Source organism: Miscanthus floridulus, chromosome 8 (assembly GCF_019320115.1).
Source record: "Miscanthus floridulus cultivar M001 chromosome 8, ASM1932011v1, whole genome shotgun sequence".
Lineage (NCBI taxonomy): Eukaryota > Viridiplantae > Streptophyta > Magnoliopsida > Poales > Poaceae > Miscanthus > Miscanthus floridulus.
The window spans coordinates 151981326-152008627 of record NC_089587.1 but is presented as its reverse complement, the minus strand read 5'-3'; the positions used below and the strand labels follow the sequence as shown (position 1 = coordinate 152008627).

At 47.3% G+C, this 27302-nt stretch overlaps 5 protein-coding genes across 6 annotated transcripts; 3 read left to right on the top strand and 2 right to left on the bottom strand.

Moving 5' to 3' along the window:
- Positions 1–1836: 1836 nt before the first annotated feature.
- On the bottom strand, positions 1837–2451 carry LOC136473724 (histone H4). The gene has a single exon (XM_066471371.1). The coding sequence runs from the start codon at positions 2370–2372 to the stop codon at positions 2061–2063; it is 312 nt and encodes a 103-aa protein (XP_066327468.1). The 5' UTR covers positions 2373–2451; the 3' UTR covers positions 1837–2060.
- A 4544-nt stretch (positions 2452–6995) lies between these two features.
- LOC136473723 (uncharacterized) lies at positions 6996–11688 on the top strand. 2 transcript variants are annotated; one of them, XM_066471369.1, is made up of 7 exons: positions 6996–7264; positions 7831–7929; positions 8875–9238; positions 9702–9836; positions 10079–10161; positions 10305–10410; positions 10512–11687. In XM_066471369.1, the coding sequence occupies exons 1-7, from the start codon at positions 7110–7112 to the stop codon at positions 10617–10619; spliced, it is 1050 nt and encodes a 349-aa protein (XP_066327466.1). In that variant the 5' UTR covers positions 6996–7109; the 3' UTR covers positions 10620–11687. The 2 variants fall into 2 exon arrangements, with proteins under 2 accessions (XP_066327466.1, XP_066327467.1); XM_066471370.1 differs by lacking the exon at positions 9702–9836 and having other exon boundaries at positions 10512–11688.
- A 3050-nt stretch (positions 11689–14738) lies between these two features.
- Positions 14739–15749, bottom strand: LOC136470017 (uncharacterized). Its single transcript, XM_066467997.1, has 3 exons — positions 15662–15749; positions 14969–15006; positions 14739–14855 (listed from the first exon to the last, which is right to left on the bottom strand). Exons 1-3 carry the CDS (start codon positions 15747–15749, stop codon positions 14739–14741), a joined length of 243 nt encoding a protein of 80 aa, XP_066324094.1.
- Position 15750: 1 nt separating this feature from the next.
- Positions 15751–21031, top strand: LOC136473722 (PH, RCC1 and FYVE domains-containing protein 1-like). The gene is made up of 9 exons (XM_066471368.1): positions 15751–16138; positions 16591–16677; positions 16902–16991; positions 17099–17185; positions 17275–17469; positions 17942–19957; positions 20091–20237; positions 20326–20696; positions 20792–21031. The coding sequence occupies exons 1-9, from the start codon at positions 16082–16084 to the stop codon at positions 20889–20891; spliced, it is 3150 nt and encodes a 1049-aa protein (XP_066327465.1). The 5' UTR covers positions 15751–16081; the 3' UTR covers positions 20892–21031.
- Positions 21032–21579: 548 nt separating this feature from the next.
- LOC136470016 (DEAD-box ATP-dependent RNA helicase 42-like) lies at positions 21580–22248 on the top strand (the record flags this gene model as incomplete). Its single annotated transcript, XM_066467996.1, has 1 exon — positions 21580–22248. A coding segment is annotated over one exon (669 nt), but the record flags the coding sequence as incomplete, so codon positions are not given.
- Positions 22249–27302: the final 5054 nt, after the last annotated feature.

Below are 27302 nucleotides of genomic sequence, written 5' to 3'. Positions count from 1 at the left end.
GTCGTCTGCCGTCGAGATGCCTGCACTGCCATGAGTTTCGGCATCTGGCCAGGGACTGCAAGCGGTCTCGTTCTCTGGTGAACGACGGCAACAAGTGGCCACAGCATGCCGGCTCTGGGAGCTCGAGTGATGTCGGCGCTGTGAGTCGTCGGTCGCGCCCGGTTCATGCCAGCAACTTCGATGCTCGGCCAGCAGATGGTGGCGGCCAGCGACAGCGGAAGCCTCCTACAGCTACCGGTACAAGCGACCGACCATGACCGCTTGCCCGGGACCATATCCCGGCGACCCAACCACCCGCCCACGGTGGTCCAGTGGAGCCGGGTGGAGCCGCGCCTGCGTCTGTCGACCGAAGCCGGTGGCGGCGGCGACGAACGAGGCGGCGGCGAACAAGACGCTAGAGACAGTCGGTGCTACACAACACCGACTTCCCCCGCGACACTGCAGCCAACCGCGACGAGGCCACAGGCACCGCTGTGGCGTCGGAAACCACTGCCGTAGCCGATTGTGCTACTAGGGAGGGTCACAGTGAGCCCACCAGCAACTCTGATGCTCGCCCGGCGGAACATGGTGCTTCGTGTGGCGCTTGTGAGACCGTGCTGAATAGCGTCGTTCCTGCCAGCGGTGGCCAACGACACTAACGACGAAGGCGTCTCGGGAGGTCTGCACGGGCCGCTCCGATGGTGTCGGGCGAAGCCTCTGCCGCTGCTGCTTCCTACTTTCCTGAGCCGGACACGCTGGTCTTGGAGCCCTACGCGGGTGCGGAGCCTCCCGCGTGGGTTGATCCGATGCTGGAGGAGCTCACTGCCTCGCTCGTCGCGAGCCGACTAGCGGGACCAACAACGCCTTGGTGCCCCACTACTCCGGCGGGCGCCTCCCTCATGACGGATTCACCCCTATTGTCGCCTGAGCTGGAGATGCCGCAAGTCACGCCACCACGAGTGGGACAGCACGGCGTTGCGGATTAGGCGGCCGCTTCTATGCCAACCGGGTTGACCATCCGGGCGTCGACAACGTGGCGCCGCCCATATCGATGGCCGAGCTAGTGCACCAGGCGTTGGCCTCTGCGGCGTACGCTGGTGAGATCTCGCCGTCATCGGCTGACTTGGCCCCACGTCACTCTGCTCAAGGCAGGAAACGGCCGCGGACGCCTTTACCGAATTCTGAGGTTATAGAGCTTGAGCCGTTGAGGTGCAGCCGTGGATCATCGATTGACGATGAAGGCCACACCGCTCAACCTCCATCGGTTGATGTGTCCCTATTGGCACAATTGGAGGCGTGGCTATGCATCCCACCCAAGACCCCGTTGCTTAGCAAGCCGAGGCTAAGAAGGTCCAGGACACCTTCAATGGTGATGTCGGTGCGTCGAAGTGGGAGACTGGCTGCTAAGACCAAGGTCTCCAACCCGACTGTCCAAGCACAAAATGTGCTCAAGCAAAAGCTAGGGATCGGAGATATGCCGTAAGGTCCGAACCCCGTGGCTTTAAACAGTATTAGGGCCTTCTACGCTGCGGCGTTGTCACCCTCCAAACAAGAGACCATTCAGACGCTCTTCACTCCAGACTTCGATCTGGTTGCCATGGAGTTGAACCTCGCTAGCTTGGAGCACAACGCTCTTTAGTCACTGAGCTCAAGGCCTACTGGATTTTGTCCCTATGATCCTTCGTTTGGTCGCTAAGTATTTTCTTTTATAAATCACAACTATATGATCTCTATCAATGTTTAGCTCAATAATCATAAATTACCATCCAACTTTAATTTGTAAAGCTTTCCTTCTACTTAATAAATACCGTGCCAATAACACATTCAAGGAAAAAAAACAGTTCCAAAATCACAAGATGAATAATAGCCAATCAGAGTTAACATTTCATTGCTGCAAAGGAAGATACAACGTGGTGTTCCACTTTCAGTACTACTAGGGACACATGATTCCACCCAAATAACGAGACACAGCAGAGATCTAAGAATCAGATAACTCTCTACATCAAGGAAAGCACGGCACAAGGGAACCCAGAGTAAGGCACGAGCAGCAGCTGCAGACGACGGAGGAGACGAGCACGCGCTCAGCCGCCGAATCCGTAGAGGGTGCGGCCCTGGCGCTTGAGCGCGTAGACGACGTCCATGGCGGTGACGGTCTTGCGGCGGGCGTGCTCGGTGTAGGTGACGGCGTCGCGGATGACGTTCTCGAGGAAGATCTTGAGCACACCGCGGGTCTCCTCGTAGATGAGCCCGGAGATGCGCTTCACGCCGCCCCTCCTCGCCAGCCTTCGGATCGCCGGCTTCGTGATCCCCTGGATGTTGTCGCGGAGAACCTTGCGGTGGCGCTTCGCGCCGCCCTTGCCCAGCCCCTTGCCGCCCTTGCCGCGCCCAGACATCGCCGACGAGGTGGAATTAGACTCTAGTGACGGTGGTGTGCTACGAGAAGATTGTGGGATTCGAATTCGCCGCGGTGAGTTTGGTGCGGTGGAGCGGTGGATTTGGGGTGGGTTTTATAGGGGAGAGAGGATTTGGGAATTGGGAGGCCGCGCGCGGGGAGATGGGGAAATTTTGCGTCGGTGGTTTGGGCGGGAGCCGGGAGGGGAGGATTTTCGGGGGATGGGTGCGTTCGAAACGTCAGATCGGGGTTGGAGGGTGGGATGGGTTTTGGTGCTGTTGCTGCGGATCGCTGAGCTGGACGGGCGGAATCCGTGGGTCACAGCCTCACAGGCGTTGGATGCGATCTGATGGCGGAGGACTCGTCACATGGGATTGACACGGATCGGTGACATGGCAATGGTCAGGGATCGCTGGCAATTGGTTCACGAAAGGGCCTGGCGGCATGGTGGTTCGCATGAGAAAGGATGGTAGACCTGGTAAATAAATAATATATACTTCGTCCATCCAAAAAAATAACACTATCTCAGCACAGCATCATGCTAAAATATTTTAAATTTAACTAACTATATAAAAATATATTTATAATATCAAATGACTATCATTAGAATTGCAAGAGGTATATTTTATACTGTACATATTTGGTGTCTATGTATTTGGTCAAACTTTAGACACATTAACCAAAAACATATCTAGAATTGTTTTTTTTACAAAGATAATATCATCGTAGTGGATATCGAAAAAATGTAATAAGCCAAATATCAATACTACAACATTAATACAAATATGTAGTGCATCATTTTTAGTTTTTATTCAATATCAAGCTTCTTTAATTTTGATCAAATTTATCAAAGTAGAAATAGCTAGAAGATCTCTAACTATTAGAGACCAGATTGGAACCCATCTGAATTTTTCCACCATGTATCTAATTGTAACCTTTCATCAGTGAAACTTAAGTTTTATAATGCAATGAGTAGATGCAAATTCTATCTTTTGCCTGAAGAACTCGAACTGGACTCACTTGGAGTCTGCTCATCAGATAGAATAAACATTGGCAAGTTGTGGCTCCTTAGACTGTCTCCAACGATGGAAACCTAAACACAATGCTCATTCTCTGATTTGGGTCGTGTACAGGGAAAATGATCCGCACCTAAAATTTAGGTTCTCCAACGGCCGACGCAAATCAATCGTCTTCTTCCTCGGTCTCTCCGCCGCCCACCCATCTCCATTCCGGCTGCCCCTATCTTTCCTCGGTCATGCACAGCACGTCGACACTCTCACGCTCCTCCCCCGTTTTCTATTCAGATCCAGATCCCAGCCTCGAACAGGACCTCCAGGCCCGCCTGTTTACCCCGCGCCGCTGCGCACGAAGGCTCGGGCGAGCAAGCTTGCTCATCGGCGCGCGGGCCAAGCACGAGTGAGTGTGCCTCCTCTCCAGCACGTGGGGGCACGCCAACCCACGCGCGGCCTCTACACCAGCCGCCGGTGTAGAAGAGGAGAAAGGGTGGTGGATCTCGTCGGAGGAGAAGAGGAGATCGGTCCGCCACCGCGACGGCCATGCCGGCCATCTCTGCCTTCGTGCCACCAGCTCCGCCTCGATGCTGCCCCGTACGTGCGCCGCCGAGGCCAAGCGCCGGAGCACCGTGCCCCTGCCTCCGCCGCGCCAACGCCCCTGCCGTCGAGGTCGCGCTGCTCTGCTCCCTCCATCCCTCCCCTTCTTCTTCTCTGCTTTCTCCTCCCTTCTCGCTCTCTCTTGTCTTGTTCCGCGTTGGGGCAGAGCACCGCCGGAGATTTGGGTTGAGGAGAGAGAAGACAGATGGAGGACGCACATTTGGCTTCCCTCTCTCCTTCTACGCAAAATGCACCCTCAGAATGCCTACTCCGTTGGACGCCGGCTTTTTCACATGCGCGATGCATTTTGAGTTTGGGTCGGTGTATGGGTAAGTTGTTGGAGACAGTCTTATGACCTTTTGATACTCTGGAAAGAGTCTAACTAGTTGTCTCAACTCTCATATTTTAGTTTCGTTTATGAATGTCTCCTTTTAAGCGCACAACAATAATGGCCCCGTTCGGCTTACCTTATAATCCACATTATTCAACTTGTTTTTTTAGCCAGAACAGTATTTTCTCTCACAGCAATTTAGTCAGAACAGTGTTTTCAGCCAAGTTTCAGCAAGCCGAACGGGGCCAACGAGAAGAACAATATTAGTGCTTTTGGAGCTTGCATACAATGCATAGTCAATTCGTTAACTAGTTCATTGGAGTTCCAAATCCTGTTAATCAACTCGCACGACCAACACCAACTCCAGAAAACAAGTATCAGCATGTTCGTTTCATCGTAAATGATCATGGATTATTTACTGCTGATTGATTTGGTGTGAGAGAAAAATACTGTTCTATTTTATAATTCACGATCGTATACGAGTAAGCGAACAGAGTATATGCCGTAGGATGGCTATACGTAGAGAACACTCTTTTGTGGCCTTGTTGAGCTCCTTCGGAGGTCCATGGAGAACTTCTGCTTTTGCCCAATCATCTCTAGCAGGACACTCATGATGTTGCTCTGTAGCATATGTATTGAGAGAACATTAGACTTCACCGTGTGTTTAGTTGGCACCTCAAAATCTAAAAAAGTGCTACAGTACCCATCACATCGAATCTTGCGATACGTGCATGAAGCATTAAATGTAGACGAAAAAAAACTAATTGCACAGTTTGGTTGGAAATTGCGAGACGAACGTTTTGAGTCTAATTAGTTTATGATTGAACACTATTTACCAAATAAAAACGATAATGCTACAGTAGCCAAAATTACAACTTTCATTCAACTAAGCACACCCTCAATATCCCATTCCACGTGCCACAGGTTGTGTTGCTTTAGGGCATGTTTGGCTTGCTTCCTCGGATTGCCAAGCTGTTAGTGACGCACGCCAAGACGCGAACAGCGGTGAGCGGCAACGAAGGCGAGGATGAGTGGCGCGTCGGGCAGAAGCGATTGCAAGGCCGCACGAGGGGGCAACGACTTGCGCAAGCAGTGTGGGAAGGCATTGGCTGTGTTGGTCTAAGAAGAAGATAAGGCTCGGGGCCTTGTGTAGATTGCAAGTTTTTTTACTCTTTTTATCACATCAAATTTTTGAACGCATGTATGGAGTATTAAATGTAGATAAAAAAATAACTAATTATATAGTTTAATTGTAAATTACGAGACGGATCTTTTGAGCCTAGTTAGGCCATGATTGGACAATAATTGTCAAATACAAACGAAGTGCTACAGTGTCAAATACTGATTTCTAACCTCAATCTAAACAAGACCCGGGTTCGGCGGAAGAAATGAAGGCCATAATAGTTTTTCTGTATCATTCTAAAGGTACCAACCAAGAATGACACGTAAGATGTTAGGAAGACCCTGTTTGGATCGTACGATTAACAACTATTTCCCCAATCTAAATTATAAGATGTTTTGATTTTTTACAAGATTTGTAGTTTTTTGTTATTCACCTGTGTATATTTATGTTTAGCTATACAGTAATCTACGTTCATTCTAAATTATAAGAAGTTTTATCTTTTCAAGATACATAGCTTTTTCTTTGCACTTAGATATGCACCGTCTTTGCCACCGCACTTAGATCTACGTTCATTCTACAGACCCGCGCCTCTTTCTCCGACGCTGGGCCGCTCCATCTTTGCCACCGCACTAAGCCACACCGCCACCTTAGCCTCGACGCTGATTGGCCCCTCCAACAGCGCCTGCGCCACGCCCGCCATCGTCGGGAAAAGGCGGTATAGCTGCAGCTGCGTCAAGAAGAGGTTTCGCGCGGATCTTCGCCGCATTGGCCTGGATCTCCGTCTGCCAAGCCTGGATCTCCGCGCGCACCGGCCTGGATCTCCACCGCACCAGCCTGGATCTCCACCGCACCGCCTTGGATCTTGACCGCCACAGCTTGGATCTCCGCTGCACCGGCCGGCGCTGGAGAAGAAGAGGAGGGCGAGCGTGGCGTCCGCGCCAGTGGAGGAGGAGGGACCAGGGCGGCTCTGCGTTGGTGGAGAAGAGGGGCCCAGGCGCTGGCCTCCGCGCCATTGGAGAATAGGCAGACGCTGGCCCTCGCGTCCGCGGAGGAGAAAAGGAGGGGCAGGCACCGGCCTTCGTGTCGGCGGAGGAGAAGATGAGGGCGGGTGCCGGCCTCCGCGCAGCAAGTGAAGAAAACGCCGGTCGATGGCGGTGCGGTGCGAGATGCGAGAGAAAAGGCGAGAGGCGAGATGCATGCGAGGAAACACGAGGCAGGAAGGCGAGAGGCGAGATGCGTATGATTGTTTTTTTTTTGACACATTTCAAACCCGAGAATGGCTATTTTTTTGGATGGAGGGGTAGATGTTTGATTGAAACATCTATTAGAAAATCTACTCCCTCTTTTTTTTTCTTGAAACAACTTTAAAATATCCCTCTATTTCTACTCATTTTAAAAAGGTAAAAAGTAAAAACAAAATATAAGGTGATGTGATAATTGTACTCTGTTTCTGAAAAAACTTTCAGATTCCACAGCTCTGTATTTTTTTTGGCGGAAGCAATTTGCAGAAGCTTAAAAACACAGCCTGAACCTCGCGCCACGCAAACACTAGCGGGCGAGTTCAACCGTGTCGTCCGCGCTCCGTGCCTCCGCGCAACCACCGAACCAAACCTGCCACCTCCCGGTTCTCCTGACCTGTGCGGCGTGCCCGTGCCCCGCCGGAATATCGATCGCATGGCCTGCGCCGGCGCCGCGCGGAAGATCTCGGCGGTGCTCTACCACTACCCGTGCCCAGACGGTGCGTTCGCCGCGCTCGCCGCTCACCTCTATTTTTCCGCCGCCGCCCACCCCGTCCGCTTCTTCCCCAATACGGTCTACGACCCCATCAGGTACCATGATACCCTCTTTCGCTCCGAAGTTGCTATCCACTTCGAACTCCAATGCACGCAACGGGGTCTGCTGAGATATGCACCACCGCAGGAAGCACCGGCGTTTCTGGTGTTTACTCTTGCAGTACTGTAGATTTGAACAGAGCTTTATGAGTACGGTGTACTCAAGCTTTATCATACTGCAACTATTGACTGTGGGCTGTGGCTCTAGACTTTCAATTCTCTGATTCCAAAGGTGTGGTGATCTAATTGTCACATAAAACAGTAAATACCTGATGAAAGTGTGAACCTTAAGTGATTGTAGTGTAGGCATTATAAAAGTTCTGCTGCGGACTCTTCTAGTTGTATTTTGTTGTGGGAAGGATTCAATCTGTACTAGGTTTAGCATAATCAAAGCTAGATGGAACTAACGTTGTTGGATTTCATTAAATCATAACACACACAACACCTCTTTTGGTACTTTTGTGGGATTTTTATCTCAGTGAAACAAACTCTTGCGCAGTTGTGCTGATGCTTTTGTTCTGGTATATTCCTTCTGCTATGACATTTTTTTTCCTGTTTTGTAGGAGTGATTCACTTCCGTTGGAAGAAATAAAAGATGTTTACCTGCTTGACTTTGTGGGACCTCCCGGTTTTGTTGAAGATATATCCACTAAAGTCGAAAGGTCTGTAAGCATATGCACCCAGTTTTCATATCCTGAACATAGGAATTACTTTATGTGAACAAATAGTGAAGTCACCTCCATTCTTGATTTCTATCTCGCCAGAGGGAGGTAAAGTCACTATCTGTGTTTTTTTAAGAAAAATCGGCAAGAGAGTTGCCGAGTTATATTATTAGAAAGGAAAAGTACCAAAACAAAACATACAACAACCAAAGGAAAAATACATGCAGCTGTGCAACTGCTTTGGGGACTAACAACACCTCCCCTACAACTACTACTAAAAGAGCAGCCAAGAGTACAACTAAAAAGCTCAAAACCGAAGAGGGTGCCACTTGGAGATATTGGAATAATGATCCATGAGCCTTGGGGTCCCAGCTTTTTGCCAAATGAAATTGCTTGATATCCTCCTGAATGATGTAAGCTTATTGAACCAGTTGGAGACCGATTTTTGGAATGTTCGTCGATTCCTTTGTTTCCACAGATTCCACCAAAAATAGATCATTACCCCATCCAAATTCCTCCTGTCCTTTTTGGGGACACTAAGCCTGCTTTTGCCCCATCACCGATAAATCGAAGTTGCCATCAGAATAACCTGTGGGTTTGATAGACCATTCCAAATTGAGACGTCCTTCCATACTTTTGGTTTCAAATCCTTGTTCTCCTTAACAGATAATGCACATCAACTCTCCATGTTGTCATATTCTTTAATGCATATGACAGTATGCATGCAAGATGTCATGTGTAGCTCAACAATGATTATTTTGCCATAATCTGTCGCATGAAATTCATTAATCAAAATCTAAGAGATTTCTGTTCTTTGTACACTATGCAGTCATTTGGAACAGTGTGAAGCTTTCAATATGTAATCCTTTTTGTTGATAATTTTTTATTTTTCAAACCCCTGTCCGATTGAACACTATTGACACTTAAATATTTATCCTTTTTCAGAGTAACGATCCTGGACCATCATAAAACTGCTTTTGAAAGTTTGTCTGGGAATGCCTCACTTGGGCAAAATGTGACCAAGGTGATAGACATGCAGCGTAGTGGTGCGACAATTGCATTTTACTTCTTTAGAAACAAGCTCTTGACAGAAGTTAGCACCTTACGGGGTAATGAAAGTGGTAAAGTTGTAGCCGAGGTCAAATATGTACCTGACAACAAGGTTGAAACAGTGCACAAGCTTTTTAAGTTTATTGAAGATGGGGACTTATGGAGATGGAAAGTTCCAAATAGCAAGGCCTTCAGCAGTGGACTTAAAGATTTGGACATTGAATTCAATGTCAATGCAAACAGTAAATTGTTTGATCAGGTAACACCTGCCTGATGTTAGTCCTTTGGTGCAGCAGTGACTACTCGCAAAAAGGAAGTCCACATGTTCCTCCTTACATCACCTGATGTTTGTTTCATACCCGAATTATTGATTAGTTGAAGTTATTATATTAACATCTCAAGCTTCATGCATATGAAACAGTTGCTTAAATAACCAGAATTTCCACTTGATGTATAATCAAGAGGTTTCATGATTTTGGTTTTAGTTGAATAATATGCATCTGATCATCTCAAAGCTCTCCAGTCAATGGAAAAAATTGTTTAAATTTTTACCATAAAGTGATAAAAAAATCAGGAAAATGTTTCATGAGATGTTATCATCCAATACAGGATAACTGTGTTATATCTGGTGCTCCTAAAAAAACCGTAGACCAGTTAGTTTTGGATATTGGACACAGTGTCTCCTCCTAAATTCCTAATGTTTACTTACCTGGCTGTGACAGTTGCTGGAGTTGGATCCTGAGCATGTCGTTTCCCATGGACAAGCAACATTATTAGAGAAGCAAAGATTAATAGATGATTGTCTGGAGAAATATTATGAAATTTCCCTGGGAAGTGGCCAGTTTGGGAATTGTCTGGTAATTATGTCACACATTATTTTTCATATACTGTTTATTATCGAAGTTCAACTTTTAGTGACCTTTTTGTTTTATTCATGCCCTTACTAGTTTCGCACTATTAGCAGGTACAGTACCAGTTGGTTTTATATGGTGCCTTGGTGGTCCCATATAAGACTGTTATTTTTTTTACTACCTTTGTATTCACAGTCACAGGTACTACTTGTTTACTTATATAATTTTGCCTTTTCATGGCCCATTAGGCTGTTGATGCTGATGCTATTTCAAATTTGAGAAGCGAACTTGGAAATCAACTAGCTAGCAAGAGCTGTGATTTGAATCTAAGGCAAGTTTTTTCCCTCCTATTGATATATGTATCCAGACTCAAGTCTTTTCTTGTATTGCTTCTTATTCAATATTCACTAGCACGTTATGTGGACTTTGCTACATCATAGTTTCAATGATGTGAGTTGTGCCCTTTTGTTTCAGGGGAATTGGGGCTGTTGTATACAAAGTCCCTGAGTTGAATAATGACCAGATGCTGAAAATAAGTCTAAGAAGTTTAGAACAAGAAGACACAACTTGTATCTCTCAGGTACATCTTTTCCCTGATGATGAGGTTTATAAGGCTGTATTTACCTCATCTAACAAGAAGACACTATAGATGTGTTAATGCTTTATATTGCTTGCTTGTAGGAATATGGTGGTGGGGGACATCGGAATGCAAGCTCGTTTATGCTGAGTTTGACTGAGTTTGACAGGTGGAAGGTCGGAGCTGGACCTTATCGACCAAAAGGTGCATAACCATCTGGCTTTCTTCATTGCTCTACACTTCTGTTAATCAAGAAGATTAATGAAGAAACACATGCAGAAGAACAAAACCCCAAACTTGGGGGTGTGAGACATGAGAAACATCATACCCACATAGCAGTTAGAAGACAATTCCCGAAACTTATGCAGCATTCTGCTACCATGTCATATCTTACCCTATGACACTTATTAATAGCCTGCCTTGTGGGCACACGCTTTTACAAAATCTGCTGAAACCATAATTGCAGAGCTCTACATGTCTCACATACTAGCTTTTAGACCCTGAATATGTTTTATTAGTGCTTAAATGCCTCTTTTTACTTTTTATTTAAGCAAGTGCTACTGTGATTAATGTGTAGTTCTGTAACTGTAAGAACATATGAGCATCGTAGCTGCCACACTGTTTTAGTGTGCCAACCACATGTGCTGCCCCATCTGCACCACATGTGCCGCCCCATCTGCTGAAAGCCTGAAACTGGGCTCAACATCCAAAAGGGTATTTATGTCTTCTGTAAATTCAGTAGTGCCTCTGCCTTCCTCCTTGGCCTCGCTTGAGTTGCCCTTGCCGGTTCCTGTTCCTGGGGCCTGCAGTAGCCACAGCAACCTAAGGGTTCACAGGTCACACACTCACACTGATCAGTGCCCTTCCACAGTGGGAGTTAGGGATGCGGTCCACGAACCTGTAACTAGGCTTAATTTACGGGTTCTTCGGCTGCCACTCATTCACAGCTGCAAGCCAGAGAGCAAAACACTGTAGAAAAAGCAAAAGAAGCAGCTGCAGTGCTGAAAAAAAAGAACAGACGAGAAGCCTATTTACAGGTTCATGGACCTGTAAAAATATACAACAGGATGAGGAGCTGCTGATGGGTGTATGTGGTGGACGATGACTTGCTGATGTCATCCTATATCCACCAGGGCACTATGAATGTAGCCGTTTCGAAATCGGTAATTAACTTTAAGACGGGAGCTGTTGTATACTTGGAAGTGTGTAGTTGTATGGAAATGTATCAGCATTTTGATTTGATATCGTGGAGTTCAAATTGTGCTGATGCTGCTGTAGCTGTAACGAAGAACGTGAACGCGAGAAATGTGTCTCCTGTGTTGGGCTGGTGCAATGCACAGTGAATTTCGAATGGTTTTGGATGATTCAATAGTATTCTGTGAGACAGAATAAGCTGAAACAAGCTAGAAGTGTACCAGCCGAACACCCTCAGAAATGGTGCATGTTGGATATTTGGATGTGATGGTATGTGTGTTGACAAATGGTTTTCGGTTAATAAAATTGGTATCAATGTGTATCTGGAACTTCAGACAACTTAGGAAAAACTGTGCCTTTAATGCTACGTAAATCTTGTAAAAACTGAGCGAGGATACGCCGATTGTTCTTCTGTATCATGGGTTATTGTTGTTCTGGGGCTGAACCGCATGTCAGATTTAGCTGTGCTGTTGTGAAATTCTACTGTACAGAAGGAATTTAATTTGTATGTTTAGTTTTTTACGTCACATGTGCACCGTGCACGACAGCGTCTCCGCGCCACGGCCGACGGGTAAGAACCACAGCGTGACGATTGCAGGCCGGAACTCGTCGCTGCAGCGGCGGTCGTGGCCGTCTATAGCGCCGAAGTGCGAGGTATGCAGAGCCGGGCCTAGCGATCTCGACTCCGTAGGTAGCAAGCCGGTTGCTGGTGGAAGCGGTGCGTGCGCCTCTTCTCCTATGCAAACGGAGTGAACGCTCGTCTTCCTCTGCTCCGGCCAACGGGGTAAGTACATGCCTGCCCGGGCAACACATTGTTGCAGTTGCAGGCACTCCGCACTTTGGATTCTCTCGAAAGGCTAGGCCTAGGCCCTTGGCCTGTGAACTGCCGTCCCAAAAACAGCACTGTGAGCTGAACCCAACCTCTACGCGCCATGGCCGTTTGTTCTGCTCACGCCATGTCCGGCACGCGACGCGACCACCCTCAACCGGTCAATCTCAATCATCCATGTCGCTCTTTACCCACCTTTTTCACCGCATGTACGTCCCCTCCCCCTGCCTGCGAGGGACACACACAAAGAGAGAGTAGGTAGTACGTTGAAAGATTCGGTTCTTACTCGACGGAGCGGGGTTCTTTTCACTTGGGTGAGACCAAAGCGGCCCCCACCACGGACGCATGCGTCGGTGTCGGCGAGGACATGTCGCACCTGCAGTAAACAGCTTTAGTCGGCTTATCAACCGGCTTATGTATCAGCCAAACAGAGTCGAACGCTCGTGTGAGTCGTGTCCTGGGACTGGGGGTGTGCAGGGCACAGCACGCTGCTCTTCTTCACTGTTTTTGAACCGGTCGATCGATCGCTCGTCTCGTCCGTGCTCTACCCAATTATTATTACCGCGCGCGGGGAAGGACGCATGGGCTGGAAGGGGCCCTGCGAACCTAAGATGGGTAGGGCATGGGCAGCAAAAAGGACCACCGCGGAGAGACTGACGATTTCGACAGCCCCAAGATCAGATCAGTGCTAACCCGGCTTTGCTAAAGAAAGACTAGCAGATCACAAGCCATCGACCTGCGCTACTCCTACGCATATACTGTACAGGTTCATATGGCTGAACAATGACCAAAGAACGGGGGACAAACACGCAACATTCAGACGCCTGTTTCCTCTTTGGCTTTGGAGGGATCCTTTCGTGGTGGAGCATCGCAGAGCGGACGGCAAGAACGGGGCGTGTGCCTCGCTTTCAAGAGCTTTATGTTGTCGGGGTGCCCTAAAGAGGAGGCAGCGAGGTGAGAGAGGAGCAGCAGCAATCGATGCTCTCTTTTGATCCTCCTGTGCCAAATGCATGCTCGCCCTCGCACGAATTGCTGTGCTGCCTGGGGACAGCTCTGTCACCGTAATGAGTAGTGTAATAGACTTGCCCTGCATGCACACCACTTCCGTCGCGCTTGGCGTCTTCGCCTGGCCGGTAGCAACGGCAAGGGAAATGCATGCGCTACAATTAGAAACTCAGGATTGTGGATGCACAAATGCGCATTCATCTGGACTGTAGCAACTGATGGAAGCCGGCAGACTTTGTTTGGTGCCTAAATTTCAGTAACGTCAAAGCAAAGCAGCGCCACTGGCACTGATGATGCGTTCCGGCTACGCTGCTACACTTTTACCAGGTCACTTTGCCTGAAGAACCTGAACAACAACGAAAGAGGTCGCGCGCATGCACCTGGGACGACATGGCAACGAGGCAAGATCGCCAGATCTTACCAACCCCACAATCCCTGACCGGCCGACCTGTTAGTATGAAGCGACGGCACCAGTGCTCCGTAATCATCGGTGTGGTCGTCTTCAGTCCTTTCTTGGCGACGCACACGGACACATTGATGAACTGGCAGTAATAAATGGAGACGTCGTGAGCGAAGCAGCAGTACCACGTACAAGTACTGCACGGGGTACATATATTACATAGATTCATGGAGGATGTTCAGAGCAATTACGGAGGGCCCCGTGGACGTCACCGTCCGCGTCCGTCACGGGCCTCACGGCCAGCGGCCACACTTCGCTCTACAACTCGGCGAAACCGCGTCAGGAGGACAGCAAAGCCTCCGTCCGTCCGAGACGGCATCGTTTGCGGCGGGCAGCGGAACCGTGCAGGCCCGGGCGGGGGCAGCGCCTGCGTGCGCTGCGTCTGCGTCTGCGTCTGCGTCTGCGTCCTAGCCTTCTCCTACTATCATCATCAGCCTCTTCCGGCCCGTCCTCTGGGTCTGGCCGTCCGGGCCAAGGCCACCATCCATCGTTTGCTGTCCCAGCAGAAGAAGAATCCTAGCGTTTGGCTGCAAAACTGCTTGCCTACACCTGTTACTACTCCGTAGCTTGCCAAATATCCGGAGCCATGCCCGTTTTACATGCAGATTTCACGTTCCCGGACCACCGCAGGACCAAGCAAAATGCACAATCATATATAGTAGACCTGACCATTCCATAGGAGGAGTAGGGTGGATGACTTTGCACGTCCATGAATGGGATCTGTTCTGATTGAATGCTGCGATGTTAATGCAGTCGGATAAATGTCTCGAGTCACGTAACAGGATACTAGATCATCCAGTTGTGCACGATCTTCTTCCGCTGATTAAGGGCAGTAGAGTACTGTCATTGGATGCTCGCGAAGAGGACGCCAAGGGCCGATTTTCTCGGGGCTTTGCTTGCAACTTCGACAGATCCTGACATGAAATCCAACATTTCAGAAACGCATCGTAGTAATGGGAGCTAAGGGCTTGTTTAGTTGTTTAGTTCCAGGGCATACAGTTTTAGGGCGTCACATCAGACGTCATATGGGGTGTCGTATGGGTTGTTCGGAAAATAATAAAAAAATAAATTACAGAATCCGTCTGTAAACCACGAGACGAATTTATTAAGCCTAATTAATCCATCATTAGCGCATGTGTTACTGTAGCACTTTATTATCAAATCATGTACTAATTAGGCTTAAAAGATTCGTCTCGCGAAATAGTCGCAATCTGTGTAATTGGTCCTATTCACTTGGCTTATAATCCGTACTTTTCAACTTATTTTTTTAGCCAGAACAGTGTTTCTCTCTCCCAACAAATCAACTGAAACAGTGTTTTGGCTGGTTTATTTCAGCAAAATGAATGGAGCCATTAGTTATTTTTTTAATTTATATTTAATATTCTACGTATATTTCCAAACGTTCAATGAAATATGTTGAAACGAGACATAGGCCTTGTTTAGATACCATCTAAATTTTAAGTTTTTTTACTCTCTCTTCATCACATTAATTTTTAGCCGCTTGCATGGAGTATTAAATGTAGGTAAAAAAATAACTAATTACACAGTTTAGTTGGAAATCACGAGATGAATCTTTTGAGCTTAGTTGGTCTACGATTAGACAATATTTACCAAATAAGACAAAAGTGCTACTATTTATCAGTTTGAAATTTTTTGCAATCTAAACATGGCCATAAAAGCCCAGGGTCGCTCGTACCGTACACACTACAATCTAGTACAAGGATGCTGCAATGCTATGTTGAGAAAAAAAAAACTACTAGTAGTACTAATAAAGGAGAGGGTGGGAACCGCAGTTGTGCACCTGTGTTTCTGCCGCGCACGGAGATGTCCTCTGTCTGTGTGCGCTGCGTGCATGTGAACCCTCTCTGCGTGGCACTGCATCTCCTCTGATCCTCTCTCCTCTTTAAGCGCGCACAGCTAGAAATCGCTGCTGTTTCCCGTTCCGGCTCCCTTGAATCGCGCAGCAGGCAGCACGCTCAGTCCATCGTCCTCAACCTCTGCACCCTCCTCTCTTTACCTCCTGCTCGCTTTCACTCTTTCCTCGCAGCGCTCTTTCCGTCACTTCACTGCCATCTTTTGCTCCATCCCACTGTTGATCAAAGGAGGTTTGGACCTGGACTTCGCTCAAGCCTCAAGGTGCTGCCGGCCTTTCCGTCCGTTTAATCTTTTGTAGCTGGCTACCTGCAATGGCCGGGGGCTTGGAGTGGAGGAGCTCTGCAACCACAACCAGAGGAGTCGAGCAGGTATGCAGCTGTTCTTCTTGTCCATTATTCCAGAGAATTGTGGTACCTCGAGCAGATCTACGCATAAGATATGCTCCGCGGTTATCATCCTCCTATTGCATCTCTTCTCTTCTGCAGCTTCTTGTAGTTTCATCGCTGCATGCCATTCATTCAATCACGAGGATCTGTTCTTTCTTCCTGGCCATCTCCTTCCCCGGGGGAGCCAATACATACCCTGCATTTTATTCAGAAAACAAAGCATATGCATTAGACAGCATGATTTCTTATGAAAGAGAATCCTGAATGTAAACATGGAGTTTCCTTTTGTGCATGTCCCAGCTCTGTTCAGTATATTTTCTTGTCTGTGTCCTTTTGTTTAATTGTTTTCATATGTACAAGACAATATCAATGCTGGGAAAGAAGCATCTTAGATGAATAGCACTTTGTGGTTGACATCTTGTTCCTTCCTACAGGCCATTATTACTCTCAAGAAAGGTGCACATCTCCTGAAATGTGGGAAGAGAGGGAAACCCAAATTCTGCACTGTCAGGCTATCTTATGTGAGTAGTTTGGCTATATGTTTACATGTTTTCTTCCATTTGCTTCATAATTTTCTTTAAATGAAACATTGTGCTATGGATTGACCAGTTCTGGTTTTATTCGTCTTCAGAAGCTTGCTATAGATTGACCAACTTGAGTAAACTGAAACTGAACATCTTTAACTTCTATACACTTACATACCATATTTGGCTCTCTTACGTATTTGATAATTTTCTATTTGCAGGATGAGAGAGCACTAATATGGCACTCCAAAGAGAGGGAAAAACGTTTAAGCTTGAATTCAGTGTCCAGTGTAGTTCTTGGACAGAAGACTGTATGCGACTTTCCCTTTCCAAATATATGCTATTAGCCCTTGGCCCCTTACTAGTAACACATTATGGTTAAAAGACAATGATTTTCTAAGAATTCAATATTTTGCAGACAAAACTTTTGCGTCTGCATTGGCCAGAAAAGGAATCTCACTCCTTGTCAGTAATATACAAGAACGGCGAATCCTCTCTAGACTTGGTATGCAGTAGTCCACATTGTTTAAATTTTGTAATCTATTTACTTATTTAACTTACACAACCTTTTATTTGGGGATCATGTTAACCCAGGTTTGCAAAGATAGAGATCAAGCTGAATGTTGGTATTTAGGCCTTACAGCCCTAATATCAGCGCCATGCACCCCATTACTTCTGGTTAACTCAACAAACAGCCGTCGGATAAACAGCTGCACGAATAGCCCTCCTAGCTATATTCAGCAAAGAAATAGGCTTTTCGCAGTGCACGATGGAAGAAATTTCACAAAGGTTTTCATTCTGGAATTCATGCATTTCCTGTTTTTTATGCAGAAACATGATAGCATTGTCTTAGTGCGAGTTTGACATTGCTCATGAAATTTCTTACATCACACTAAATAGACTGTTCTGAATTCCATGCTTCAGAAAAAAGGACATATCGATGATGACTGGCATATTAGATCATGTTGAGGTTATATTGACGATGGCTACCTTGTTAGTTTATAGTTCATAGTGAAAATATTTTTTATAACTATTTTTGCAACAAAAAATGATGATGATAATATATCCACTAATGCAATTAAACTAACACGTTCCACAAGCCTTTAAACTGCATATACTTTGAGGGGCAACATTTTTAGTTAAGTACTACACCATGACTGACGACTGTAAATAGCCATCACAACTGTCATATGTTCCAATCGCATCATGCTTTTACTTGTACTGTTCAAATGATAATTTCTCAAATCATTTGTTCATGAAGGTACATTCGCTATATGGCAGTCCTAGGTTGATACAGAACAAGTACTTGCACAGTAATTTGGATTGCTCCGAACCATTCTTTTCTCCAAGACAGAAAGCATGGTCAGAACTAGATTCCTACTTGGAAAAGATTAGTCCCGAATTGGTAAATCGAGTAAAAAATAATTTGAGAGACATAAAATCTGCTGAAAAAATTAAGGACCAAAGCATTACTCAAATGCCTAAACCCAAACAATCTGAGGGATCAAATGCAGCAACAGATTCTCTGAAGGACATTTTTGTCTGGGGTGATGTTCTGGGTCGTATGTCAGATCATGGACATGTATCAGCAACCAATATATCACTTCCAAGGTTATTGAAATCGTCGCAGATTCTTGATGTGCAGAGCATTGCCCGTGGAGAGAAACATGCGGCAATAGTTACTAAGCAGGGTCAGGTATTCTCTTGGGGTGAGGAAAATGGAGGGAGATTGGGACACAAAACAAGTGACAGTGTCTCTGATCCTAAGATCATTGACTCTCTTGCCTCCACACCTGTGAAGACTATTGCATTTGGGGCAAAGTACACATGTGCAGTTTCAGTCTCAGGAGAACTTTATGAATGGGGTGAAGGGATTCATAGCCTAGGGTTCGGGAACAATCAGTGTCAAAGAAGCCCATGGTTCCCGCATAAATTGATCAGTACTTCAGATGGCATATCTGTATCGAAGATTGCATGTGGTCAGTGGCACACAGCTATAGTATCCTCCACAGGTAAGCTATTCACATATGGACATGGGACATTTGGTGTTCTTGGACATGGTGACACAATTAGTGTTGTTCAGCCGAAAGAAGTGGAGTCCTTGAGGGGCTTAAGAGCCAAGTCTGTCGCATGTGGACCATGGCACACTGCTGCTATTGTGGAAACATCAGGAACACTCAAGAGCAATGCTCCTTGTGGGAAGCTGTTCACATGGGGCGACGCAGGTGGAGGGAAGCTGGGCCATACTGACAAAAAGTCAAAGCTTGTACCAACTTGTGTCGAACTACTCATTGATTGTGATTTTACTCAGGTATCCTGCGGTATGTCACTAACAGCTGTGCTAACCATAACAGGTGTTGTATTTACCATTGGAAGCAAGGAGCATGGTCAGTTAGGGAATCCTCGATCTGAGAACTCATCTATTTGTATGGTTGAAGGGCCACTTAAGACTGAGTTTGTCAAAGATATATCCTGCGGCAGCTCCCATGTCGCAGTCTTGACAATGAACGGAAAAGTGTTTACCTGGGGCAAAGGCACAGAAGGGCAACTTGGTTTAGGGGATTATGTTGACAGGAGCTGCCCAACTCTAGTGGAGGCCCTGGAAGATAAACAGGTGGACAGTATAGTTTGTTCTTCCAATTTCACTGCTGTCATTTGTGTGCACAGGGAAATCTCAAGCAAAGATCAATCTGTATGCAGCAGTTGCAGGTTGGCATTTCGGTTTACAAGGAAGAAGCACAACTGCTACAACTGTGGTTCCTTGTTCTGCAATTCCTGCAGCAGCAACAAGGTTGAAAGGGCTGCCCTTGCACCAGATAAGAGCAAACAGTGTCGTGTTTGTGATGCTTGTTTCAATGAGCTGAATAAAACAGCTGAGCATGGCAAAATGAGTTGTGGATCAAGGATCCGAAAAGAAGAATCTTATACACCAAAGTTATCACGAATGCTTAAGGAAGCAAATTTCATCATGGAAAAAATGAGTTCAGCACAAATTCCCAACCAGAGAAATCAGGAATCAGACACTCTGAATCAAATGCAAAAACAGAGGTGGGGACAGGTAGAATGTCCTGATCAATTCAAATGTGCAAGAGACAACATTCCACATTGGTTGACATCGAAGCAGCAGACAATTGATGTTTGTCGTATAGGGAGAATGACTGATCTAGTCTCACAAAAGACTACTGCCCCTTTGCCACAAGCTACTAATGATAGGAGGAAAGAACAAGCTTTGATGGAAAAGATACTGCTGGAGGAAGTGAAGCAGCTTCAAGCACAGGTAATCTCTATAACTTATTATTTTCTAGGGACCCATATAATAATTCTTGTACGGAATTATTTTGGTTTTTTATTCTGTGTTTCAAATCATTGATTTTCTGAGACAGATGGTGATCTTGCTCTTATCTAAGCAGGTAACCACTCTAGTGGAAGAATGCCGGCATAGGAGCCTGAAAATTCAGTTGTATAAACGAAAACTTGAGGAAACCTGGTTGATAGTGAGGGATGAGGCCACAAAGTGCAAAGCTGCAAAGGAGATTATAAAGGTTTTAACAAATCAGGTATATAAGTCTGACTAACAACAAATTCCAAGATTTTAGAACTTTTCTGTCCGATGTCAAATAAGTTATCTTCTGCAAACTTGTGCAGAGGAATGCTTTATCAAATAAACTTTTAGATGATCTGGAACTAGGCGGTTCCAGTATCTTGCCTGACCCACCCGACAAAACTCTCGTCACTGGCAAAATTCCACCGCTAAACAGCATCAGGGATCAACACAACATAGAAGAAGTGGATATGCAATCTGCAACATCTTCTAACACTGTTGTGGTGGATGACTCAGCTGTGCATCAGAATGGCAGAAGAACCTCCAATAGCAGCAGAGGGTACGATGGGGGAACAGATAGCACAGTTGCTCCTACTGACTCCAATGGAGTGATTGAGCAAATTGAGCGTGGGGTGTACATTACAGTCGTTACATCCCCAAGTGGTAAGAAGGGAATCAAGCGCATCCGGTTCAGGTGAACTCCAGAAAGCCTCTGCCATACTTTTATGTCAACACGGTTGGCTCAAAATCGAATACTCTTATGATAACCTGCTCATGTTGATCTCGCAGCCGGAAGCATTTTGGGGAGGCTGAGGCACAGAAATGGTGGGAAGAGAATGAGAGCAGGGTATTTGCAAAGTACAACAGCATGGAATACTTGGCAGTATAATCTCGATAAGGAAAATGTACAGGAGTAGCCAGTTCCTTGTCAGTGTCTGTAGAACATGTACACTGCAACACCATATTGTTCAGTAAAGTCGTAGGATAGATGAGATAGAAGGCAATTATGTATTTGCCACGGAAACAAATCAGTCTTCTTTATTTAGCACTAAAAATTTTAAATTTTTTTATTTGACATCGAGTTAAAATTTTCTTCTGTAAATAGCACTGCTCTCCATTTAGTGCATCCATCCGTTAGTTGACTGCGTTGACCAGTCATGTTTGTTTCGGAAGTACGAAAATGCCCCTCAATACTTGCTCGCGGCGGCCTCTCGCGCCGGAGTCGGCAGATCGAACATCGCCTGGCACTCCCGCCAGTGCTGACCCGCGAAGTCGAACATCGCCTGCCAGTGCTGACCCGCGAAGTCGAACATCGCCTGGCACTCCCCGACGCCGCCGCCGGCACTCCCGGCCACGCGCTTCCCGCCGGTGACGAGGCCGAAGGCGGGCACCTCAAGAGGCTTGCTCGGGAAGCCCACGACGACCATCTGCCCCATGGGCTTGAGCAGGTCCAGCAGCGGCGCGACAGGGTGGTCCGCCGACACCGTGTCGACGATGCCGTCCATCGTGCTCGCCGCGGCCTCCATCTGCGCGGGGTCGCCGCTGACCAGGAACGCGTAGTGCTCGCCAGAGGTTGCCAAGCTGGAGAGTGCCACCACCGGGATCGAGAGGACCGGAAGGAGCGGGAGCGGGCGCGGCGGCGCGAGGAGAGGGACCGCGAGGAGAGGGAGAGGTCGAGGCGGCGCGGCGATGCGGATGGCGAGGAGGACGACGACCGGGACCGCAAGCGCCGCCGCCGGTCCTCGCACCACCACCACCGGGACCCGGAGCCGGAGGAGGAGGTGGACGCCGAGGAGGCGGAGCGCCGGCGCCAGCGGAAGAAAGAGGAGGACATGGAGGCCGAGCAGCAGCGCCTCGACGACGAGATGGAGCGCCGGCGCCGTCGCGTCAAGGAGTGGCAGGAGAAGCGCCGCGAGCAGCAGCAGCAGGACGGCGGCGGTGCCGGTGGCGCTTCTGCTGTAGCAGCGGCCGAGTCTGATGGCATCAATGCGGCGGGGAAGAAGTGGACCTTGGATGGCGAGGAGTCTGACGAGGAAGGGGACAAGGAGGACGGCAAGAAGGCTGAGGAGAATGGCGTTGCCGGTGACATGGATGTGGATTTGCCCAATGGGGATGGCGATGCCAATGGTGGTGCTGGGATGGAGGAGGACGAGATTGATCCGCTCGATGCCTTCATGAACTCCATGGTGCTGCCAGAGGTTGCCAAGCTGGAGAGTACTGCAGACCGACGTGGTGCTGCAGACTGACGTAGTGCTGGACGGGACCCGCACCACGTAGTGCTCGCGGACGACGAGGACGTCGGAGAAGCCCCCCCTGGGTTGTGGCACGAGCTGCGGGCAGTAGCTCTCGTACCCCTTGCTGCAGCTGTCGTAGCTGCGGCACGAGTCGACGAAGCAGCTGCGGCGACGCGGGGGACGCGACCGGGCAAGCTCCGCGACGGCCGTTCATGCGCAGCGTGCGTCTCGGCGAGGAGGAGGACGTCGTCGAGCAGCTTCTCTGTCCAGAGATGACGCGACGGCGCTGGAGCTCGACGCGACGCCGGGCGTGGGACGAGCGGCGGCTGTGCTGCGCAAAACGCGGCCTCTCCTGCACGCAGCAGCAGCACGCGGGTGAGCGGAGCTCGCGGCGCGGCCTGCGCGCGGAGGACGCGGCCGGCGTGCTGCTGCTGCTCGCCCGCATGACTGTGCTGCATGACGTCGGAGCTCCCAGACCGACGTGCTGCGGCTTGCCTGCATGGCCATGTGGCCGCCGTCGCGGCGTCTCGCCAGCTCGCCCGCTCCACGCCGTCTGCGTGTTCCGTGTGCCACCCAGTTTGTTCGCTTCACGCCGGCCGCGTCCTCGGCGCGCCGCCCAGGCCGCGAGCTCCATGCGCCGCCAATGGCGAGCAGCAGCATAGCACGTCGGGCGAGCTCCGCAACGGCCGTTGATGGTGAGCAACAGCAGCACGTCGGGCGAGCTCCGCGAAGACCGCGTGCTCCGCGCACCACGCGCCCAGGCCGCGAGCTCCCCAACTGCGTGCTCCGTGCGCCGCCAAGGCTACGAGCTCCGCGCTTTGCCCGGGCCACGTGCTCCACCGGCCTCGTGCGCTCGGTGTCAAACGCCGGCCGAGCCATGCACGGTGTGCTCGGCTCTTGAGCCATGATGTTACGATGACGGCGTATACTCTCTTTTTCTTTTAGAAAACTAGAAGATAAATACCTTGAAAATATAAGTTACGTAATTCAACCAGTAGCCATCCTGAGCCATGCATTCTTGATCTGTGGCCGAAATGAAAGAAAGAGTGAGAGGCATAATCTGTACCTGCTATTACCAATTTGAAATTTATTAATTATTTATTTGCAGTCTTCAATTATCAAAAATCCACATTTTCTTCAAAGTATATTTATGATTTTCTTATTTGACAACATGTCTATTTTTTTTCTATTTAGCACCATGAACTTTTGCTACGATCAAGGGCATTTATGTCATTTTGCTAGCTACTTGACACCGTTAATGGTCTAAATGGACGGCAGTGCCATTTACGAAAGAAAATTTCAACTCGATGCTAAATAAGGAAGTTCAAATTTCCAGTGACAAATATGAAAGACCGATTTGTTTTAGTGTCAAATACATAATTTTCTCTAGAAGGAATTATGATAGCTTCCTTTCCTAGTAAGCAGCTAAACTGCATCAGATCATTGTTGTGGATTAATACTTAGTGTTAGGTTGATCTCCTCTCGGCTCGGTCCAACGACCGAGTCGGGGCCTTAATCTGCGTCCTGATCGGGAGCGTCCAATCGTTCCATGGTTGGTGGGGTCCCATCGCACAGCACAATATAAAGGAGGTGGAAAGCCAGGGCTCGTGTCACGAGGTTCACCTGAGCCATCTTTCACCCACTTACAGTTCTAGCCCTAACCCGATCTAAGAGAGAGGCGCTGAAGCCACAGGAAGTTCCATTGACGTCTTCACCGACGTCTCCGCGCCACCACTACACTGCGACCGACCTCAATGCTGCGACCGTGACTCCGCCGACCCGGACCGCATCACCTTCGCCATGGCTATGTCAAGCTCTTCCTCCAAGCCCGCAGATGGTTGGTGACATCTCATCTCCCTTCCTCTCTCTCTCTAGATCATGTTATAGGAAGTTTTCATCCCGTATGTAAGGTTGTACCCACTAGATCGATGTCTAGGTGATCCACTAAGTCTATCAATGGTATGAGTTAAGCCGGTTCTAGACATAGATCTAGGATTTGGGATAGTTTAAGTTTCAGCAAGTAGAAGGAGATGATTTGATCTTCAATTTCAACTCAAATCTCGTGCAAACCCTAACCCTAAGTAAGAAAGAAGAACGGAGATGAAAGAACCTACCTGGGGTTTTCCTCGCCGTCACGCGAGAAGGAAGGGCAGAGACACCGGCTCCCTGGCGCTCCGCCGCGCCGTGTGCATCAGCACGGGCCCCAAACGGGCACCACCGCGGTGCCACTCGACGGCTCCGCGCGTGTGCACCGACGAGGGGTGCCGAGATGGCGCCGCCACCTTTTCATCCGGTCGCCACCTGCGGCCGCTGTCGCTCAGGTCGCGGCACTCAGAGAGGAGAGAAGGGGTGAGAATGAGGAATGGGGATTAGGTTTAGGAGCCGACGACAGCGCCGGTTTTAATCTCGCGAAAACGGTGCCCAACCGTTGGATGCAAATTAACGGTTCCGGATTAATCGGGCCGAATCCGGCCGAGGCGAGGAGGTGAAATCCTGGCCCAAGCCCAGGTTATGGCTTGGGCGCGGGGGAGCACGCGCGCGAGCTGAGCTTTGGCTGCGCAGGTGCGGGCTGCGCGCGTTGCTTGCTGGGCCACGCGCTGCTGTTGCTAGCTGGGTCGCGGGCCACTAATTCTGAGCCGGGCCAAATTCGTGGCAAAGAACCGTTTGAGTATTATTTTTTTCAGAAGCAAGTTTTTATAAATTAGGTCTAGTTTTCATCTCTGTTTAAATTTGAACCAACGGAATGCTTTTTTCAGAGAGTAGATGAGTACAGTAGAATGCTTCTGAAAAGTAGACAATTCTTTTTTACATTTTTGTTGCTATGATTATGTTCACCCTCTAATTAAATTGGATAAAAGGAAAATTTTAATTGGAGGGGTAGTCATATTATGATTATAAGTTAATTCATGAGTTGTTTTTCATGCATTAATTCTATTTCTGCCCAACGGTGATATATATTTAATGTAGAAGAATGTTGTATTTATGATATTGCTATTTTCTGACCAAAGTTGGTGATAGCAATATCATAAATTTTTATTTATGAGTTCTATGCATTAGTTCTATTTCTGTCCAACGGTGATGTAGAGTTAATATAGAAGCACATTGTATGTTTTAATTTTGACCAACGTTAAATTAAGCCATGCAATTATTATGTCATGTTTTCTTACTTTTCTCTGATGATGTTTTCAGGACTCAACCCTATGGCATTCATCTCGCCTCTTGAAGAGGGCAACTATCGTGTATGGCGAGAGAAGTATGAGTTGGCACTTACGCTGTCCGAGAATGACCTAGCACTTACCTCTCCGTGTCCTACTAAGCTAGTAGACCTAGTGAGGGTAGAGAATGAAACTGACGCTGATTTTGCTGTTTGACAGCGAGATCATGTAGAAGTGAGAATGAAATACGATCTTGATCGTAAGAAGTGAGACCTTTCGAACCGCAAGTGCTTGATGGTGGCTAAGTCCACTATTTCAGATGCAATAAGGGGATCAATCCTAGATTGTGACATCGCCACTGAGTATCTCAAGAAAGTGGAGAGACACTTTAGTATCTCTTCAAAGGCTTGTGTAAGCACCCTGATCAAGAAGTTATTCAATGAGAAATACTCTAGTAGAGGAATAAGAGAGCACATATTGAAGATGAGCAACACGACATCTAAGCTCAAGCCAATGGATTTGGAGCTCATAGATGAGTTCCTGATTCATTTGGTTTTTACTTCTTTGCCTAAAGAGTATGAAACTTTTGTTGTTAATTACAACATGCAGCCTAATAAATGGGACATTGAGAAGCTCATTGCCATGTGTGTGCAAAAAGATGAGAGGCTTAAAAGCTCACACGGTGACTCTGCTAACCATATGAAAGACTATAAAAAGAAGAACTTTAACAAGAATGTCAAACCTCAAGGAAAAGCCCCTCAGAATGATCACCGTCAGAAGAACAACAATGTCTAAGTTGACAAGAATCAATGCAAATAGTGTAAGAAGTATGGACATTACCAGAATGACTGCCCAGATTTTCTGAAGAGCCTTTTGAAGAGAGGTGAGGACACTATTGCATTCATAGACGAGTCCTTGTATTTAAGTTATTCAAAATCTACTTGGTGGATTGACTCATGTGCAACTATTCATGTTGTAAATTCATTACAGGGATTCCATACGAGGAGGACCCTGCAAAGAGAAGAAAGAAGAATTAAAGTAGCAAATAGAGTTGAAGCTGAAGTTAAAGCCATTGAAGATCTCTCTCTAGAATTAGATGATGGTTTTGTACTTTAGCTTTCAGATGTCATTTATGTACCCTCTTTGCGTAGAAATTTGATGAGTGTTTCACGTCTAGACGATGATGGATATGATTGCCATTTTGGTAATGGCAAATGTCAGATTATGTTTAATAATAAGTGTGTTGGTCTTACCTCCGACAAGATAAGCTTTATTTGTCATCACTTTCTAAGAATGTTAATGTTGTGAGCACTAAGAATGAGAATGCCTCCTCGTCTATGAATGCAAGAAATAAGCGGAAGAGAGTTCATGATGTATCATCGAAATTATGGTACTGTCGTTTAGGCCATATTTCGAGGGGGAGAATATAGCGATTGATTAAGAAATGAATTCTTCTGCTATTAGAATTTTCAGATTTAGAACAATGCATTGATTGCATAAAGGAAAGTGTGTTAAGAAAATAAAGAAAGATACCAAATGAAGTGCATGAATTTTATAAATAATTCACACAGACATCTGTGATCCTTTTCTTGTGAAGAGTGTGGATGGTTATGGTTCATTTATAACATTCATAGATGATCATTCTCGTTATGTCTATATTTATCCAATTAAGAAAAGATCAGAAGCATTGGATAAATTTAAGATATTTAAGGTTGAAGTAGAAAATTGGCACAATTTAAAGATTAAGATAGTAAGATCTGACCGTGGGGGAGTACTACGGTCGACACACCCCATATGGCCAAGTGTCTGGACCTTTTGCAAGATTCTTATATGAAAATGGCATAGTTGCCTAGTACTCTACACTGGGCGAGCCTCAACAGAATAGAGTAGCTGAAAGACGCAACCATACCT

What these genes read in the sequence shown, in the direction of transcription:
- LOC136473722 (XM_066471368.1), top strand. Translation starts at nt 16,082, where the DNA reads ATGGCCGGGGGCTTGGAGTGGAGGAGCTCTGCAACCACAACCAGAGGA. An exon ending in ATGGAAGAAATTTCACAAAG is followed by an intron (nt 17,470 to 17,941) that starts GTTTTCATTCTG and finishes TTGTTCATGAAG; the next exon opens with GTACATTCGCTATATGGCAG. An exon ending in TGAAGCAGCTTCAAGCACAG is followed by an intron (nt 19,958 to 20,090) that starts GTAATCTCTATA and finishes TTATCTAAGCAG; the next exon opens with GTAACCACTCTAGTGGAAGA.
- LOC136473723 (XM_066471369.1), top strand. Translation starts at nt 7,110, where the DNA reads ATGGCCTGCGCCGGCGCCGCGCGGAAGATCTCGGCGGTGCTCTACCAC. An exon ending in ACGGTCTACGACCCCATCAG is followed by an intron (nt 7,265 to 7,830) that starts GTACCATGATAC and finishes CCTGTTTTGTAG; the next exon opens with GAGTGATTCACTTCCGTTGG. An exon ending in AGCTGTGATTTGAATCTAAG is followed by an intron (nt 10,162 to 10,304) that starts GCAAGTTTTTTC and finishes CTTTTGTTTCAG; the next exon opens with GGGAATTGGGGCTGTTGTAT.
- LOC136473724 (XM_066471371.1), bottom strand. Translation starts at nt 2,372, where the DNA reads ATGTCTGGGCGCGGCAAGGGCGGCAAGGGGCTGGGCAAGGGCGGCGCG.
- LOC136470017 (XM_066467997.1), bottom strand. Translation starts at nt 15,749, where the DNA reads ATGCACGCAGCGCACACAGACAGAGGACATCTCCGTGCGCGGCAGAAA. An exon ending in TCCCACCCTCTCCTTTATTA is followed by an intron (nt 15,007 to 15,661) that starts GTACTACTAGTA and finishes TGGATTAATTAG; the next exon opens with GCTTAATAAATTCGTCTCGT. An exon ending in GTGGTTTACAGACGGATTCT is followed by an intron (nt 14,856 to 14,968) that starts GTAATTTATTTT and finishes ACAAGCCCTTAG; the next exon opens with CTCCCATTACTACGATGCGT.